This window comes from Stigmatopora nigra, chromosome 4 (genome assembly GCF_051989575.1).
Source record: "Stigmatopora nigra isolate UIUO_SnigA chromosome 4, RoL_Snig_1.1, whole genome shotgun sequence".
NCBI classification, from domain to species: Eukaryota; Metazoa; Chordata; class Actinopteri; order Syngnathiformes; family Syngnathidae; genus Stigmatopora; species Stigmatopora nigra.
The window spans coordinates 16502192-16517536 of NC_135511.1; the positions used below are offsets into that span (position 1 = coordinate 16502192).

The 15345-nt window shown below is 37.1% G+C and overlaps 1 protein-coding gene and 1 long non-coding RNA gene across 3 annotated transcripts in view; one reads left to right on the top strand and one right to left on the bottom strand.

Moving 5' to 3' along the window:
* hmcn2 (hemicentin 2) overlaps positions 1-9606 on the top strand; it is a 49851-nt gene extending 40245 nt beyond the window's left edge. Inside the window, exons 58-81 of the mRNA XM_077715414.1 lie at positions 1-23; positions 104-238; positions 317-451; positions 517-786; positions 862-1052; positions 1129-1342; positions 1438-1572; positions 1989-2179; positions 2265-2346; positions 2498-2668; positions 2838-2990; positions 3108-3245; positions 3388-3509; positions 3598-3838; positions 4160-4222; positions 4324-4443; positions 4524-4658; positions 4804-4923; positions 5297-5422; positions 7075-7203; positions 7292-7585; positions 8066-8185; positions 8267-8393; positions 8462-9606. The exon at positions 1-23 is cut by the window's left edge and continues 85 nt beyond it. Coding sequence (XP_077571540.1) covers positions 1-23; positions 104-238; positions 317-451; positions 517-786; positions 862-1052; positions 1129-1342; positions 1438-1572; positions 1989-2179; positions 2265-2346; positions 2498-2668; positions 2838-2990; positions 3108-3245; positions 3388-3509; positions 3598-3838; positions 4160-4222; positions 4324-4443; positions 4524-4658; positions 4804-4923; positions 5297-5422; positions 7075-7203; positions 7292-7585; positions 8066-8185; positions 8267-8393; positions 8462-8840 — 3814 coding nt within the window. The 3' untranslated portion in view covers positions 8841-9606. The remainder of the gene's footprint in view (positions 24-103; positions 239-316; positions 452-516; positions 787-861; positions 1053-1128; positions 1343-1437; positions 1573-1988; positions 2180-2264; positions 2347-2497; positions 2669-2837; positions 2991-3107; positions 3246-3387; positions 3510-3597; positions 3839-4159; positions 4223-4323; positions 4444-4523; positions 4659-4803; positions 4924-5296; positions 5423-7074; positions 7204-7291; positions 7586-8065; positions 8186-8266; positions 8394-8461) is intronic.
* On the bottom strand, positions 3616-14968 carry LOC144195644 (uncharacterized). Of its 2 annotated transcripts, XR_013326121.1 has the most exons (10): positions 14900-14968; positions 8618-8711; positions 7273-7549; positions 7042-7199; positions 6745-6844; positions 5733-5783; positions 4875-4950; positions 4598-4690; positions 3795-3854; positions 3616-3692 (listed from the first exon to the last, which is right to left on the bottom strand). It is a non-coding gene; the product is annotated as an uncharacterized LOC144195644 (long non-coding RNA). The 2 variants fall into 2 exon arrangements; XR_013326122.1 differs by lacking the exon at positions 8618-8711.
* Between the last annotated feature and the right edge of the window lie 377 nt (positions 14969-15345).

Below are 15345 nucleotides of genomic sequence, written 5' to 3' on the forward strand. Positions count from 1 at the left end.
ACATGTATCCCTTACGGTGCAAGGTAGGAAGCCATATTTAAAAATCAAATCAGATAGAGACAACTCATAAGTGGAGACTTCATACCTCTTTTCTATACAATAGATCCCCCTGAAATCAGACCAATGGCCGAGGAAGTACAAGTCGTCTTGCATCACGGGACTATCCTACCATGTGAGGCCCAAGGATTCCCTCGACCAACCATCACCTGGCAAAGAGAGGGTGTTCCCATAGCAGCTGGTAACACACAAACCTGCAGTACACCACAAAATACTCACTTAGGCTAACCAAATATTTAAAAATACCTCATTTTTTCAGGTCACCGACTCGCCGTCCTCTCGAACGGCGCCCTCAAGTTTGCACGTGTAACTCTCGGGGATGCGGGAACGTACCAATGCCTGGCGAAGAACGAAGCTGGTGTAGCTGTAGGAAGAACTACGCTTGTCCTACAAGGTATACGTCTACTTTTTTCATAGCTTTCATGTTAGAAAACATACCTAATCATTATTTGTTCTCAGTTCCACCAGTTTTAAGTGTTCCTCGAGTGGAGTACAGTGCCTTACTGGGACAACCAATCAGTCTGGAGTGTGCAGCAGATGGTCAACCACAACCAGAAGTGACTTGGCACAAGGAGAGAAGGCCTTTACTTGATAGTGCTCATATTCATATCTATGCAAATGGTACTCTGGCCATTACTTCTACCCAACGTAGTGATGCTGGGACGTACACATGTACCGCTAAGAATGTCGCAGGTGGAATCAGCCATGATTTCCGATTGAGTATTCAAAGTGAGTCAAGGATTTTCAGGGTTTTTGATTGGGAAGAAACTTGAAAAACTTAATTCTTCTTTTGTTATCTTTCAGTTCCACCGATGATTTCTTCTGGACAAACTGAAATGTCCGTTATTCAAGGATTTCAAGCTCTGTTACCTTGTACTGCTCAAGGTTCACCTGATCCTAAAGTATCATGGGAAAAAGATGGCGTGGTTTTACGAAACCTTCACGGAAAATTCACTCTGCTAAGATCTGGAGAACTGATTATTGAAAGGGCTGAGGTAAGGGTGGAACATAAGTATTTTTTACTTTTAATCCCAGTCAACAGATGACTCCAAATACGTTGTTTTTCCATAGCCTGGAGATTCTGGAACATTCACTTGTGTCGCCAACAATGCAGCTGGCACAGCAAGACAAGATATTCGTCTATCTGTCAACATGAGACCGGCTTTTAAAGAATTACCAGCTGATGTAACCTTGAATAAAGGACATGATCTGACCCTGTCCTGCCATGCCCAAGGAACTCCTCCTCCAGTCATCTCATGGACTGTCAACAACATACCCTACCCAGGTATCTATTTTAACGATTCTACCGTATAGTGACTAATACTGCATCTCAGACTTTTTCCCTACCTAATGTCTTTGTTAATTAATCATGTTTTGTAGGTGATGGTCTAGATGAAACAGGCAGGGACACCATTTTGATTAAGAATGTTACTATGGATGATGCTGGGACTTATGTTTGTATCGCGGAGAACAGCGTGGGATCCATTCGGGCGCTTTCTTTTGTCCGTGTCAGAGGTAAGAACATCTAATTTTGTCAATAGCAGGTATTGAGTTGATTTTGAGTTGGTTTTTTTCCCTCCACCTTAATTTTAGGGTACTTAGAGTAAACTTAGAGTACATTTTTAATCATTTCCTATTGATTTTGTGCTATTTCCTGGGATTTTTCTTATTCGCTTGTTGGTTCTTGCTGATTTTTGGGTTTTTTCAGAGACTTCTTGTTGGTTTTGGGCAATTTTAAGGTTATTTGTTAACTCCTTGGTCGCCATTGAAAGGGCTGTTTTGAGAGATGAATGCACAAAGTGTAGTAGTGGACATATTTGATCACAAAAATCTGGTTTAGCAATGCCCTTGTTGAAAAAATGAAATAACTTAATTCTGTTTTCACCGAACAAAGTAGTTTTGTGGATAAAATAAATGCTTGATTCCTGCAGAGCCTCCTGTGCTGAAGGGTGAAGCCCACACTACTCAAACAGTCATTCAAGGTGGCTCCGCTGTCCTGGACTGCCCGGTCCGAGGGGACCCTCACCCAGTTCTACGCTGGCTCCGAAGCGGAAAACCCCTTCACCGCTCTGTCCGTGTACAGGCCTTGCACAATGGATCCCTGATCATTTACAGTGTCACTGTAAGTACACATTTCATTCTATATTCTGTACGTTATTTAAATTTGAATCGTTGTGTAAACTTATAGAAATCTTTTTACCCTACAGGCTGCAGATGAAGGCGATTACGATTGTGTGGCTGAGAGTGAAGCCGGCTCAACTGAACGTATTATTACGCTCAAGGTTCAGAGTGAGTTTTTAAGTCTTTTCTTCAAGAAAAACATACTTTGTTGCCAAAGCTGCTATTTTCTGTAAATACCTTCTTTAGTTAAACTCCTCAGATCACCAGTGTTATTCTCTTATATTCACTAATTGTCCAAATAATCCAATCTTCTCTGCAGTTAATGGCGGATACTCCAACTGGCAAGACTGGGGTCCTTGCAGTAGCTTATGCGGTCAAGGCATACAAGAACGCATTCGGCTTTGCAACAATCCGGAACCATCTAACGGAGGACTTTCGTGTACCGGTCCGAGTATCGACTCTAGGAAATGTCAAGCCGGCCTTTGTCCAGGTATACTAGATTACTTTATTTCCGTTTTGTAACTTAACCAAGCGCCATGACTGACAGTTAAAGTGTCAGTTTTGTGTATGGACACATTGGTACATTGTTTTTGTCATTAAGAAAAGATACAAAGGACTTTATTAGATGCATAAGTGTATTTTTATTTTCTTTTTGAAAGGTGAAAGCCCCCGCAAGACAAGAGGCAGTCTGATCGGCATGGTCAATGAACGGGAGTTTGGAGTCTCCTTCCTGGAGGCCAACATCACAGATAATGAAGAGGAAAGATGTAGCGTCTTGCAGGCTCGTCTAGAAAACATTCCACCAAGTGTGGGTAAGTATTTAACATTAATATATATTATAGGCACCAGAAGTAATATTTGTTTTTGGACTTACCTTCATTTTTGTACCATGGTTGGAGCAATGAAGTGTATTGATTTTTATCTTCTAGGTCCTCTATTGCGGGTACTGGTGTCTGCTTTTGCCCCCATCTATTGGACCTCCGTTCTCCAAAATGGGGCCACGAAGAATGGCTACTCTTTTACCCACGGAAACTTCAGGCAGGAGTCTCAGCTGGAATTCGAATCAGGTTTGTCCGATCGGCTATAATCATCATGCTACATGGTGCTCAGTTCATAACACAACCAGAAGATGGAGTTATCGACTTCTGTTGATATTCAAGTGTCTTTTTAGGCTTCTATTTAATCATTTTCATTACTTTTTCACTCCAGGAGAGGTCCTTCGTCTTACCCACGTGGCCAGAGGAGTAGATTCTGAAGGAATTTTACTGCTTGACATTGTCATCAATGGATTTGTGCCTCCAGCATTGACGACATCACATTTGGTCCTTCAGGTATGTCCAGAAGTCTTCTCATTTTTGATGGTTTTCTGCAATTTTTCACAAATTTAAACATATCATTGATTCTTTTTTTGTCATGTAGGAGTTTGACGAATCATACGTGCAAACGGGTCGAGGCCAGATGTACTCCTGGTCATCACAGAACCACCAGAGGGGTGGACCCCCTCTGATATTGCGCTGCAATCACACTGTTATTTATGAGGGTGAAGAGAACCGACAAGGCCCCTTGCTTCAGATGGTGAAACTTTCTGAAATTAGTGGAGTCTACAATATGCTTACCCTGAATCTGGACTTTCAAGTCACGGCAACCCTCGTCATTCCAGGTGAGAGGATTTATTTCTGGACAGAGGAAAAAAATAATTATTTGCCGTATTTTTGGACTATAAGTCGCACCTGAGTATAAGTCAAGGAATACAAACCTCCCTTAAAGTTACTACGATTTATCAGGGGAATAATTGGATAGAAGGTGTTGGTTAACATGTCTGTTTTAGATAATTGTAGCATAATCGTAAGTAGGTCAGTATATAAGTCGCAGGCTAGGCTAACCATGCATTAAAGTGCGACTTATAGTCCAGAGAACACGTAAAAATACATGTTAACATGTCGATATAAAAATCTATATAACGAAAAATGTCTGTCTTCAGATGGCCATGAAGAAACATGCCCCAAAGGCTTTATCCTCGACACAACCTCCTCCTACTGTGCTGGTAGGTGGCCTCCGCCTGTTCTATGGTTTGGCAGTATTTGACTCTAAAGACGTGTAATTGTGCCGCTTTATTATTGTAATTCAACGTGTGGTTATGATTAGACGAAGATGAATGTGCCCTTCGGTCTCCTTGCTCACACTCCTGTAACAACATCATGGGAGGATTTTCCTGCGTCTGTCCTTCTGGATTTACCATCTCCGCAGAGACAAACTCATGCCAAGGTGAGACAAGAATTTTTTTACTAAGACGTGATGGCGATGATAGCTGGTATTTTATACATAACCTCAAATATGTTCAACAGATATCGATGAGTGTACCCAAGGCTCACATGTGTGCCACTACAACCAGCAGTGTGTCAACACTGTGGGCACGTACCGTTGCCAAGCCAAATGTGGAACAGGATTTCGGCCCAGCATTACAGGAAACAGCTGCGAAGGCAAGTCATGTTCACTTTTTCCAGAAAAAAACCTGTGTAAGCATAGGTTGACTTAGATGGTTTTTGTTACGAAATACAGTCATTCTGTCATAAGTAAGTAAACTGTAATTTCGCAGATGATTGATACCTAATTTTTGTGCTTTAGATGTGGATGAGTGTCGGGAGTCTACGTTGTCACCGTGTCAACATCATTGCCACAACACTTTGGGTTCTTACCGGTGTATTTGCCATCCTGGGTACCAACTGGCAGGAGACCAATGCCTTGGTAAGTCAACTTAGGCCTTTGTTCACACTGCAAGGAAAAAAAATGAATCCAGATTGAAACCAGATTGCTTTTTTGTAGTGTAAACAGTCACAAAGTACAGAAATCCAACTCTTACGAGTCTGTTTCATATCCGATATGGACAATTACTTTCTTACTGACATCATTCTACGCCGAATGACTCAGCAATTTGTCAGATAGGTCAATATTGAACAAGTACAGATCCGATTTGGACAGTTGTTAACATGGTGTGAACAGACAGACCTAAAAAATTGGATTTGATGGGGAAATTTGATATTCTTGCAGTCTGAATTTAGCATATTTCTCTTATAAAAGGGTAGCATTTCTAACACTATGTTTTTTCTTTTGAATCTAGACGTTGATGAGTGTTCAAGGAACGTTTGCCCAGCTCACCAACAGTGTCATAACACTGATGGTGGATACCAGTGTTTCGACAGCTGTCCTGCCGGCATGACCAAAGCAGACAACGGCGTGTGCGTGGGTAATTATCTGCTTTTCTTCACTTACCTCATTTTTTGGAGCTGTTCCACAGCACTTCCAAATTTCAACCGCAGAGACTACATTACGTAAGATCATCATTGAAAGTTCCAATAACGCTTTGAAAACACTTATTTTCTCAAGTGGGTAAAATTTGAAGATGAGTCTACTGGCACTGTATTTTACATTGTGTAACATAGTCTGATTTTGCAGGAAATCTGTTGCATTGCTTAGAGAGTTTTCTTCCATAAAGCCAGCAAGAGTTTTCTTAAATGCTATAATCTGTTGCACAGATTGCAGGAAAAGATACTTACCAGAAGTACAAACATATGACAGGGAAGTCCTCGTGATATAATGTCCTAGACCTAGAACATTAGAACTTGATTAAATTCAATTAAATGCCTTTATCGTCATTATACAAGGTGTTCTAAAAGGTTTAATCCCATTTCATAGGCCGATTATTTTGACAATTTTTTTGGAATTACATTGAATTTTCAGAGCTAGTGTAGAAACGATTCAAATTTTTGTAGTTTAATTTTGGCATTTCTATCTCTTCAGGTTAAGAAATGCCATCCACTTAAGGAATGCTTCTGGGCACACTACCCTGAAAATGCCTGGTCATATCTGATCTCAGAAGCTAAGCAGGGTTGTGTCTGGTTAGTACTTGGATGGGAGACTGCTTGGCAATACCAGGTGATGTAAGCTCTTATGTTACGAAGGGGTAGACTGCTCACTTTGTATGTGAAAAGTAGTGAAATCTCCAAGAGACATAGAATCTAAGGGGGTTCCAGTTGCCTGAATAGGTAATGTATCAGCTTTGTAGCCTCTCAACTCTGGCGCTGTGGGTTCCAGTCCTGGTCAGTCCTGTGTGGAGTTTGTCCTACTCATACAGTTTTCTCTGTATAAGTAGGGCAAACTCCACACAAGACTGACCAGGACTGGAACCCAAGGCGCCAGAGCTGGAAGGCTGACGCATTAACTACTCGGGCCAACGGACCCCACTTAGATTCCATGTCTCTTGGATATCGCACTCCTTCTCACATGCTAAGTGAGCACTTGAGCTAATTCCCCTTTGTAACATAAGAGCTTAAAGCACCTGGTATTGCCAAGCTGTCCCCCATCCAAGTACTAACCAGGTCCAACCCTGCTTAGCTTCAGAAATCAGACGTGATTAGGTGTTTTCAAGGTAACATGCCGTAAGCCCATGAGATGCGAGATTTTGAGTAGCACCTATAATATTAGCAAAACCAAACTTTTACCTGTTTAGTGAACGTTTTTCATTGAGTTTGACCCGCAAATATACAAGTACAATGATATTTAATGTACCTCATCCAGTCTGAAATCCCCCGGTTCGGCTTAGCTTTGTGTGTCGGTAGTCTCTTTGCCTTTTTTTCCACATGATGGAGAAATCTGAGTCTTTTAGGGTCTGACAAAAAAAATGCAGTTACCAGGGAAACAGTTTAATGTCATGGAAAAAGAAGAAAAGTCCGGAAAGTAAAAATGTGTTGAGTTCAGACCAAAGTTAAAGGATGTTTCGTGGTCACACAGACATTACGTCGCCGGCAGTTAAAGTCAAACACGGGTCATGAAACAATTGGGGTGTACTTATGCTTTGTGTTATACCTAATAACTTTGTCTTTTCTTGATCATTTTCAGATATCGACGAATGCGCAGATGGAAGTCACTTATGCCGTTATTCTCAGATCTGTCAGAACACCGTTGGTGGATACAGTTGTTTATGTCCCAGAGGATACCGATCTCAAGGGATTGGTCTGCCATGCCTAGGTAAAACATATACTTACTTTCATTAACAAATAAAATCACCATTTTTGTGCAATACCTTTGTAGTCATACCCATGTTCGTTGTTTTCAGACATTGACGAATGCCTACAGACACCAAGTCCTTGTGTCCATCAGTGCCGCAATGTCCCCGGTAGCTTCAGATGTCAATGTCCTCCTGGAACTGTGCTTCTTGGGGATGGGCGCTCATGTGCAGGCTTGGATAGAGGACGTATCTTTAGTAATGGAACCAGAGTCAAGGCGAGACTTCGGCCACAACTGGTGTCAACTCTTGGAAGACCCATTTTCTCCCGTCCTTTTGGGGTATCTCGTATCACCAGGCAGAGTTGTCCTGTGGGATATAGTATCCGAGATGGAGCATGTGTTGGTAAGCATTCATGATCACATACTTGCTTGTCAATGTATAAGTTTTTTTACGTATGTAATACATTTTTTGATCATTTCTACGCTGTTTAATGACTTTTTTACAAATTTTTTTTTCGTAAATACGATCTTGTTTTACCCATTTCGGCTGTAATACAGATTGTGTAGGTCACTGGTAGTATACAAAAACGTCATCGTCAACTGCCATCCGCCTTTTCACTATACACACACAATATAGCGCATCAGCAAGCAATGTACCCAGACAGTAAACTCGTCAGCGTCATACAGCGACATCTACAGAATCTTGAATTCACTACACCGACTGATTGGGCACCTTATCCATTTTGGAGAGAATTTTAAACTTTTAAGTGCACACTTTGTGAGTAAATATGTGTTCTATCTTAATAAAGGAGAATTGCAAGCATTAGTAAGGTAAGCAATTGCCCAAAGTTATCTAATGTATACTATGTTACTCTTTGTGTAGATGTGGATGAATGCCTACTCCGAAAACCCTGCCAACACGAATGTCGAAACACAATCGGCAGTTTCCGATGTCTCTGTCCTCCCGGCTACCAGTTGCTACCCAATGGCAGGAACTGTAAAGGTAACAATAAAATCAATTCATCATGATGTATACTTCATCTATCCCACAATTACTCCAAGTAAATTTTCTCGTTCACTCTAGATACAGACGAATGTTTAGAGAAAGGCATTCAATGTGGCCACAATCAAATGTGTTTTAACACTGGAGGAGGATACAAGTGCCTGGATACTCCTTGTCCTGCATCCTACCAACGTGGAAGAAGCCCAGGGTAAATCTCCTAGATATAATATCTATGATATTATGACTTTATCTCATTTTTTTTTTTATTTTTTAAAGGACTTGCTACAGGCCTTGTGGTCTAAACTGTGCCAAAGGAAGTTTTCCTCTACTAATGCAGTACAAATTAGTCACCCTTCCTTCTGGAATACCTGCCAATCACAACATCATTCGACTGTCCGCCTTCTCAGAGTCAGGCGTCCTGCAAGAACGTACTTCTTTTAGCATCCTGGAACAAGAATCCCAATCAGGTCTGGACGATCGGGCGTTTGGAATCAAGGACGATACTGGCCGTGGGATCATCTACACCCTAAGAGTTTTGGACAGACCTGAATTAGTACGACTCAAAGTGCAAGCTAATACCGAGTCAAGGCAAAGCCGGGGGACCTACCAGAGTATTTTTATCATCTACATCTCAATCTCAGCTTTCCCATACTAAGGAACTGCCACTATGGATGACTACAGCCCTCAAAGACCTGAAGATACTTTTATACTAAGGCAATTTTGCTGAAAATTGACCGTCTTGTGGATTTTGGGTCATCTGATTGGTCAATTAGAGACAATACCTAACTGTGATAGGCAAAAATTTGTGTTTATTATGCATAAACAGTAGAAGTCAGGCCTGAAATGCTATCACTATGATGAGTTTTTTTGTTGTTTTTTTATGATTGTACTAATATTATAAGGTTAAGAGCTTGCTATGAGTGTCTTATGGGTTTTGGAACGTTGTTTTCTTTGATACAGCAGAATAGTCGATAGCTTTTAGGTAAAAAATATCGAGTTACTTTTGGAAAATGTTCTTTTTGCATCATATATCATCTGTACTATAGCATTTCAATGATTGGACATGCAAAATCTGGAGTTGTGGACTTTATATACACTGTTAAATGGTAAAATTCCATACTTTGTAGAATCTGATCCGAAATGAAGATGAAAGTACTTTAAAATAACGTTAAAAAAACAGATGGATATAAATCTGTAACTCCAATTTAAAGTTTTAGTTTGTCTGATGTCCCTTCTTTTAAAAAAGGATGGATAAACATATGCAAGTTATCTGACTATGTTTTACGTCACTCTGTTTTCTTGATTTTTGATGAATTGTGGATTGCGTCTATTCTTTTGAGATATGTATTTATTTGAGTCTTTTCTTGAAAACCCAGATAAAGCTGATGTCAGATTACTGCATAAATGTTTTTAACAACTCATCCGCACAGATGTGCCGAGTACTGTTGGGTCTCTTTGCTATACCTGGTCATTTTTTTGCGATAAAAATCCTTACTATACTATGTCGTTTTTTTGCGATAAAAAGCCTTACTATAGTATGTCGTTTTTTTGCGATAAAAAGCCTTACTATAGTATGTCGTTTTTTGCGATAAAAAGCCTTACTATAGTATGTCGTTTTTTTGCGATAAAAAGCCTTACTATAGTATGTCGTTTTTTTGCGATAAAAAGCCTTACTATAGTATGTCGTTTTTTTGCGATAAAAAGCCTTACTATAGTATGTCGTTTTTTACGATAAAAAGCCTTACTATACTATGTCGTTTTTTTGCGATAAAAAGCCTTACTATACTATGTCGTTTTTTGCGATAAAAAGCCTTACTATAGTATGTCGTTTTTTTGCGATAAAAAGCCTTACTATACTATGTCGTTTTTTTGCGATAAAAAGCCTTACTACAGTATGTCGTTTTTTTGCGATAAAAAGCCTTACTATACTATGTTGTTTTTTGCGAAAAAAAAGCCTTACTATACTATGTCATTTTTTTGCGATAAAAAGCCTTACTATACTATGTCGTTTTTTGCGATAAAAAGCCTTACTATACTATGTCGTTTTTTGCGATAAAAAGCCTTACTATAGTATGTTGTTTTTTGCGATAAAAAGCCTTACTATACTATGTCGTTTTTTTGCGATAAAAAGCCTTACTATACTATGTCGTTTTTTTGCGATAAAAAGCCTTACTATAGTATGTCGTTTTTTGCGATAAAAAGCCTTAGTATAGTATGTCGTTTTTTTGCGATAAAAAGCCTTACTATAGTATGTCGTTTTTTTGCGATAAAAAGCCTTACTATACTATGTCGTTTTTAGAGATAAAAAGCCTTACTATACTATGTCGTTTTTTGCGATAAAAAGCCTTACTATAGTATGTCGTTTTTTTGCGATAAAAAGCCTTACTATAGTATGTCGTTTTTTTGCGATAAAAAGCCTTACTATACTATGTCGCTTTTTGGCGATAAAAAGCCTTACTATAGTATGTCGTTTTTTTGCGATAAAAAGCCTTACTATAGTATGTCGTTTTTTGGCGATAAAAAGCCTTACTATAGTATGTCGTTTTTTTGCGATAAAAAGCCTTACTATAGTATGTCGTTTTTTACGATAAAAAGCCTTACTATACTATGTCGTTTTTTGCGATAAAAAGCCTTACTATAGTATGTCGTTTTTTTGCGATAAAAAGCCTTACTATAGTATGTCGTTTTTTTGCGATAAAAAGCCTTACTATAGTATGTCGTTTTTTTGCGATAAAAAGCCTTACTATAGTATGTTGTTTTTTTGCGATAAAAAGCCTTACTATACTGTCGTTTTTTGCGATAAAAAGCCTTACTATACTATGTCGTTTTTTTTGCGATAAAACGCCTTACTATACTATGTCGTTTTTTGCGGTAAAAAGCCTTACTATACTATGTCGTTTTTTTGCGATAAAAAGCCTTACTATACTATGTCGTTTTTTTTGCGATAAAAAGCCTTACTATACTATGTCGTTTTTTTGCGATAAAAAGCCTTACTATACTATGTTGTTTTTTTGCGATAAAAAGCCTTACTATAGTATGTTGTTTTTTGCGATAAAAAGCCTTACTATACTATGTCGTTTTTTTGCGATAAAAAGCCTTACTATACTATGTCGTTTATTTGCGATAAAAAGCCTTACTATAGTATGTCGTTTTTTTGCGATAAAAAGCCTTACTATACTATGTCGTTTTTTGCGATAAAAAGCCTTACTATACTATGTCGTTTTTTGCGATAAAAAGCCTTACTATAGTATGTCGTTTTTTTGCGATAAAAAGCCTTACTATACTATGTCGTTTTTTTGCGATAAAAAGCCTTACTATAGTATGTCGTTTTTTTGCGATAAAAAGCCTTACTATACTATGTTGTTTTTTGCGAAAAAAAAGCCTTACTATACTGTCATTTTTTTGCGATAAAAAGCCTTACTATACTATGTCGTTTTTTGCGATAAAAAGCCTTACTATACTATGTCGTTTTTTGCGATAAAAAGCCTTACTATAGTATGTTGTTTTTTGCGATAAAAAGCCTTACTATACTATGTCGTTTTTTTGCGATAAAAAGCCTTACTATACTATGTCGTTTATTTGCGATAAAAAGCCTTACTATAGTATGTCGTGTTTTTGCGATAAAAAGCCTTACTATAGTATGTCGTTTTTTTGCGATAAAAAGCCTTACTATAGCATGTCGTTTTTTTGCGATAAAAAGCCTTACTATAGTATGTCGTTTTTTACGATAAAAAGCCTTACTATACTATGTCGTTTTTTTGCGATAAAAAGCCTTACTATACTATGTCGTTTTTTGCGATAAAACGCCTTACTATAGTATGTCGTTTTTTTGCGGTAAAAAGCCTTACTATAGTATGTCGTTTTTTTGCGATAAAAAGCCTTACTATAGTATGTCGTTTTTTTGCGATAAAAAGCCTTACTATAGTATGTCGTTTTTTACGATAAAAAGCCTTACTATACTATGTCGTTTTTTGCGATAAAAAGCCTTACTATACTATGTCGTTTTTTGCGATAAAAAGCCTTACTATAGTATGTCGTTTTTTTGCGATAAAAAGCCTTACTATACTATGTCGTTTTTTTGCGATAAAAAGCCTTACTATAGTATGTCGTTTTTTTGCGATAAAAAGCCTTACTATACTATGTTGTTTTTTGCGAAAAAAAAGCCTTACTATACTATGTCATTTTTTTGCGATAAAAAGCCTTACTATACTATGTCGTTTTTTGCGATAAAAAGCCTTACTATACTATGTCGTTTTTTGCGATAAAAAGCCTTACTATAGTATGTTGTTTTTTGCGATAAAAAGCCTTACTATACTATGTCGTTTTTTTGCGATAAAAAGCCTTACTATACTATGTCGTTTATTTGCGATAAAAAGCCTTACTATAGTATGTCGTGTTTTTGCGATAAAAAGCCTTACTATAGCATGTCGTTTTTTTGCGATAAAAAGCCTTACTATAGTATGTCGTTTTTTACGATAAAAAGCCTTACTATACTATGTCGTTTTTTTGCGATAAAAAGCCTTACTATACTATGTCGTTTTTTGCGATAAAACGCCTTACTATAGTATGTCGTTTTTTTGCGGTAAAAAGCCTTACTATACTATGTCGTTTTTTTGCGATAAAAAGCCTTACTATACTATGTCGTTTTTTTTGCGATAAAAAGCCTTACTATACTATGTCGTTTTTTTGCGATAAAAAGCCTTACTATAGTATGTTGTTTTTTGCGATAAAAAGCCTTACTATAGTATGTCGTTTTTTTGCGATAAAAAGCCTTACTATACTATGTCGTTTTTTGCGATAAAAAGCCTTACTATACTATGTCGTTTTTTTGCGATAAAAAGCCTTACTATACTATGTCGTTTTTTTTGCAATAAAAAGCCTTACTATACTATGTCGTTTTTTTGCGATAAAAAGCCTTACTATAGTATGTCGTTTTTTGCGATAAAAAGCCTTACTATACTATGTCGTTTTTTTGCGATAAAAAGCCTTACTATAGTATGTCGTTTTTTTGCGATAAAAAGCCTTACTATACTATGTCGTTTTTTGCGATAAAAAGCCTTACTATACTATGTCGTTTTTTTGCGATAAAAAGCCTTACTATACTATGTCGTTTTTTTGCGATAAAAAGCCTTACTATACTATGTCGTTTTTTTGCGATAAAAAGCCTTACTATACTATGTCGTTTTTTTGCGATAAAAAGCCTTACTATACTATGTCGTTTTTTTTGCGATAAAAAGCCTTACTATACTATGTCGTTTTTTTGCGATAAAAAGCCTTACTATACTATGTCGTTTTTTTGCGATAAAAAGCCTTACTATAGTATGTCGTTTTTTGCGATAAAAAGCCTTACTATACTATGTCGTTTTTTTTGCGATAAAAAGCCTTACTATACTATGTCGTTTTTTTGCGATAAAACGCCTTACTATAGTATGTCGTTTTTTTGCGGTAAAAAGCCTTACTATAGTATGTCGTTTTTTGCGATAAAAAGCCTTACTATAGTATGTCGTTTTTTTGCGATAAAAAGCCTTACTATAGTATGTCGTTTTTTTGCGATAAAAAGCCTTACTATACTATGTCGTTATTTGCGATAAAAAGCCTTACTATACTATGTCGTTTTTTGCGATAAAAAGCCTTACTATAGTATGTCGTTTTTTTGCGATAAAAAGCCTTACTATAGTATGTCGTTTTTTACGATAAAAAGCCTTACTATACTATGTCGTTTTTTTGCGATAAAAAGCCTTACTATAGTATGTCGTTTTTTTGCGATAAAAAGCCTTACTATACTATGTCGTTTTCTGCGATAAAAAGCCTTACTCTACTATGTCGTTTTTTGCGATAAAAAGCCTTACTATAGTATGTCGTTTTTAGAGATAAAAAGCCTTACTATACTATGTCGTTTTCTGCGATAAAAAGCCTTACTATACTATGTCGTTTTTTTGCGATAAAAAGCCTTACTATACTATGTCGTTTTTTTTAAGAAAAAAAGCCTTACTATACTATGTCGTTTTTTTGCGATAAAAAACCTTACTATACTATGTCGTTTTTAGATATAAAAAGCCTTACTATACTATGTCGTTTTTAGAGATAAAAATCCTTACTATACTATGTCGTTTTTAGAGATAAAAAGCCTTACTTTACTATGTCGTTTTTTTGCGATAAAAAATAAAATAGTTCTTTCATTTGATTTTCAAAGTTGGTGTTTGTTTATGTCTTTCATGTTGCGTTGCTTAGAGACGTCTGACTTCTGGTTAAATGTCATTAACTTGGATGCTGTGTTTACTAGCATCTGAACAGAATTTTATTAGCTGAGAGTGTTATGCAACTTTTTTGTAACCTCTTCTCAAGATCACACTTTTAATAAAAAAACGAAGTGTCTTAGTCAATCTGCACGATGTTAATATATATTCACATGAATGTTTAAGACTGTTGTAAACAGTTGCCACAGTATTGTGTTTTCCACGTAAAAGATTAATAGCCAGGCACCTTCCTAATAATCAAACAAAAAGCCTTGAGCTCAATTCTACACATGAATCCCATTAAAAAAATCTGTTTCGCAGTTTAAATTCCTCTGGAATAATACTATTAATTTAATTATGCACTATTAGCTAGTAGGAATAGGTTTTTATTAGATTTAATTCCTGAGAGATGAGGCAACTTTTGCTCGCAGATCATTTAAGGACATCTCATTTTCTGAACCGCTATATTTTGCCTTACCTTGGCTATTTGCAGCTCCTCTTGATGTAGTGAGCACTCGTGAAGACGCAGGTGTGTGTTGCATTCAGGTCCAACCTAAAAAAAAGAAGACAAATAAGTATTATACATAGTACTCCTTGCAAAAAAAAGCCTTACCATACTGTCGTTTTTTTGCGAAAAAAAAGCCTTACTATACTATGTCGTTTTTTTTTTGTGAATAAAAGCCTTACTACACTATGTTGTTTTTTTGCGAATAAAAGCCTTACTATACTATGTCGTTTGGTGTAAAAAAAAAGCATTTCTATAATATGTCGGGTTTTTTTTGCGAATAAATGCCTTACTACACTATGTTGTTTTTTTGCGAATAAAAGCCTTACTATACTATGTCGTTTGGTGTAAAAAAAAAAAAGCACTTCTATACTATGTCGTTTTTTTGCGAATAAAAGCCTTACTATACTATGTCGTTT